This window comes from Tyto alba, unplaced genomic scaffold, assembly GCF_018691265.1.
Source record: "Tyto alba isolate M040663 unplaced genomic scaffold, T.alba_DEE_v4.0 Super-Scaffold_15, whole genome shotgun sequence".
Lineage (NCBI taxonomy): Eukaryota > Metazoa > Chordata > Aves > Strigiformes > Tytonidae > Tyto > Tyto alba.
In genome coordinates this window covers 7,153,578-7,156,830 of record NW_024881277.1, presented here as the reverse complement: position 1 = coordinate 7,156,830, position 3,253 = coordinate 7,153,578, and the positions used below count along the sequence as shown (strand labels likewise).

Sequence of the window (3,253 nt, the reverse complement as noted above, 5' to 3'; positions counted from 1 at the left end):
ACAGTAAGTCTGGGGGTGCAGGGCAATGCAGCTGCAGCTCAGGGAGGGATCTGGGGAAGGCGGCAGAGCCACCAGGAATCTGCCTCCTGCCTAGAGGAGGAGGAGGAGGAGGAGGAGGAGGAGGAGGAGGAGTAGCTGCTCCCAAGCAGGGCTTCCCTGGTGCCCCCTGTCGAGGGCCAGGGCATGAGGGCTGCCTTCTGGCGGGGCCGGCTGCAGGGGTGTGCAGCCGGGTGTGCAGGCAGGGGTGCCCAGGGCTGTCCTTCCCAGCAGGGTCCCTGCACCCCAGGGGGCTGTGTGCTGGGGCAGGGACTCTGCCGCCTGCCAGGGTCAGCACTCAGCCTGCCCGGGGAGCTCCCCACGGCGCTGTGGGGAGAAGCTGTGGGGGGAAGGAGAGACCCCGCCAGGGCAGGCTCCTTCTGCTCTCCAGAGGCTGCTGCTGCATGGATCAGGGATGCTCACAGATTCAGCTCATGCCCAGCTCATTTCCCAGGGAATTTGTCACAAATACTTCCAGCTCAGAGATTTCATGCTTCTGTTGGTTCTTTCTAGACTCTCTACTTCCTATTTTCTCTGACACTTCTTGGTGGGAAAAGGAAATACAGCTGTGTAGATGAGAGCGGGGTCTGACACACTTAAGCTTTCACAATGATAATTATATGAACCTCAGAAAGTGCCTTCAGCCCCCTCCAGCCTACAGAACACACCAGCATCACCTTTCCTTTTTCATCAGGTTTGCGTGGGCTGTGCTTTAAGCCCTGCACACACAGAGATACTGCACGGCAGAGCTGTGCTCACAGGGGCTGGGATGGGGACTGTGAGCACTGGCAGGGAGGAAACATGGGCTCAAAGACAGCACTGCCAGCTTGGACACCTCAAGGCAGTGGAGACTTGGGCAGGGAGGGAGGGAAATGCTAAGGGAAACTCTGCTGCAGGGCAGACTCCTTCCCTGAGCAACACTCCTCTTGTCTCCTCTGCCACCCAGCACAGCCCTTAGCCCGTGGCTCCTGGCCGTTAGTCACCTCCTGGCCCAGCAGCCCAGCAGAAGGGATGAAGTGCATCTCTGCTGCCAGGGGCCCAGTTCCTGCTGAGCAGGGCCTGAGGGCAACTGTCCTGCATTGCTGCTGTCTGGGAGGGGTTGTGCAGAGCTGCCGAAGGGAAAGGCTTTCCTGAGAGCCCGTCTGTCCCTCTCCTTGCCTTGCTCAGATGCCCTTGGTGTTGCTGACAGGCTCTCTGGGAAGGGGGGTTCCAGCTGCAGGGTCAGGCACAGAGCTTGTGAGCCCTCCTCTGCAGATGTGCCCCCAGCAATGAGGTGTCCCAGCTTTCCTCTAAGCCGTGAAGCTCTGGGCAATGCAGTCTGTGAGGCTGGGCCAGGAGCCGGCTCTGCCTTAAGAAGTTGCCGTGGTTCGGACCCTTGGCTCTCTCCTTGGGGTGTCCATCCCAGCTGTCTGCTGCTTCCAGGGGACTCTGTGAGCCGTGGGTGTCATTGGCTAAAGTGGGGTGCTGAGACTTGGGGAAAGGGTGAGTCATCTGGTGCTCTGCAGAGGATCCCTCTGCTCTCAGCAGTGTCTGGTTGATTTTCAGGGTAACATGGGAGTGTAATCACCCTTGAACTCAGAAAGGTGCAATTCAGGGCAGACGGGAACAAGACAGAAAGACAGACCAGCTGCCCTCAGTCTGCACTAAGGCACAGAAAATCCTCTTGCCTCACTTGACTCACTCTGCTCTCCCTGAGTGCAGCAGAAAAACCTCTCAGCCTGTCTTCTGCTTTCCCCATTCCTCACCACTGGTAGAGCAAAGGCTGACAAGCCCTTCTGGGTTAGGGCAGGTTTTTCTGACAGAGTCACACAAAGATCTCACTCCTTGGCAGACAGCATGCAAAAACCCTTCCCCTCATGAAATGCTTGTCCAGCACCTACCACAGCTCCAGCTACAGAGCTGAAGGAAGATCTCAAAAAAGGGGGGTGCCATGTAGTGGCTGGGATGGGATAAGGACAGAGGGTGTTGATATTTATAAGAGAAATATACCCTAATGTGTTGTCATCTTTCCTCCTTGAACAGGCTCATATGTCCAGACAAAGCAAATGTTAAATAACAGCTCCATCGCCCACTTCCTCCTCCTGGCATTCACAGACACACGGGAGCTGCAGCTCTTATACTTCTGGCTCTTCCTGGGCATCTACCTGGCTGCCCTCCTGGGCAACAGCCTCATCATCACCGCCATCACCTGCGACCACCACCTTCACACCCCCATGTACTTCTTCCTCCTCAACCTCTCCCTCCTCGACCTGGGCTCCATCTCCACCACTCTCCCCAAAGCCATGTTAAATTTACTAACAGACACCAGGGACATCTCTTACTTGGGATGTGCTGCACAAGTATTTCTGTTTCTATTTTTGTTACCATCAGAGTTTTCTCTTCTCACCATCATGGCCTATGACCGCTACGTTGCCATCTGCCAACCCCTGCACTACGGGACCCTCCTGAGCAGCAGAGCTTGTGTCCACATGGCAGCAGCTGCCTGGGGCATTGCATTGCTCAATTCTCTCCTGCACACTGCCAACACATTTTCCCTACCATTCTGCCAGGGGATTGTTGTGGACCAGTTCTTCTGTGAAATCCCCCAGATCCTCAAGCTCTCCTGCTCAGATTCCTACCGCAGGGAAGTTGGGCTCCTTGTGGTTAGTGTCTGTTTAGGATTTGGGTGTTTTGTTTTCATCGTGCTGTCCTATGTGCAGATCTTTAGGGCCATGTTAAGGATCCCCTCTGAGCAGGGACGGCACAAAGCCTTTTCCACGTGCCTCCCTCACCTTGCTGTGGTCTCCCTGTTTGTCAGCACTGGCATCTTTGCCTACCTGAAACCCCCATCCATTTCCTCCCCATCCCTGGACCTGGTGGTGTCATTTCTGTACTCAGTGGTGCCTCCAGCAGTGAACCCCCTCATCTACAGCATGAGGAACCAGGGGATCAAGGATGCACTGAAGAAGCTGATTCAGTCAATTTCCTTTCTGAAACAATAAAATGCTTCTTTTTTCTTCAGAACTGTTTCAAATTCATCTCTGAATCCTACCATACATTGATCATTTCATTTGTCTAAATCTTTTTTTTCTAGAAATATATGCAGTCACTCTTCTTCCTCAGAGACATGAACCAGCCTCTCTGACCCAGAGCCCTTTGTGCGTGTGTCTGGTAGGACAGCTGGCCTCCCATGCCACATAACCATAATAAAAGGGGATTTTCTTAGTACTGGTGTCTG

General features: G+C 54.4%; 1 protein-coding gene across 1 annotated transcript; it reads left to right on the top strand.

The window, feature by feature from the left end:
* The first annotated feature begins 2,081 nt into the window (after positions 1-2,081).
* Positions 2,082-3,017, top strand: LOC122153151 (olfactory receptor 14C36-like). Its single transcript, XM_042789247.1, has one exon. It carries the CDS (start codon positions 2,082-2,084, stop codon positions 3,015-3,017), a length of 936 nt encoding a protein of 311 aa, XP_042645181.1.
* The last annotated feature ends 236 nt before the right edge of the window (positions 3,018-3,253 follow it).

Coding starts and splice junctions, on each gene's coding strand:
- LOC122153151 (XM_042789247.1), top strand. CDS start 2,082: ATGTTAAATAACAGCTCCATCGCCCACTTCCTCCTCCTGGCATTCACA.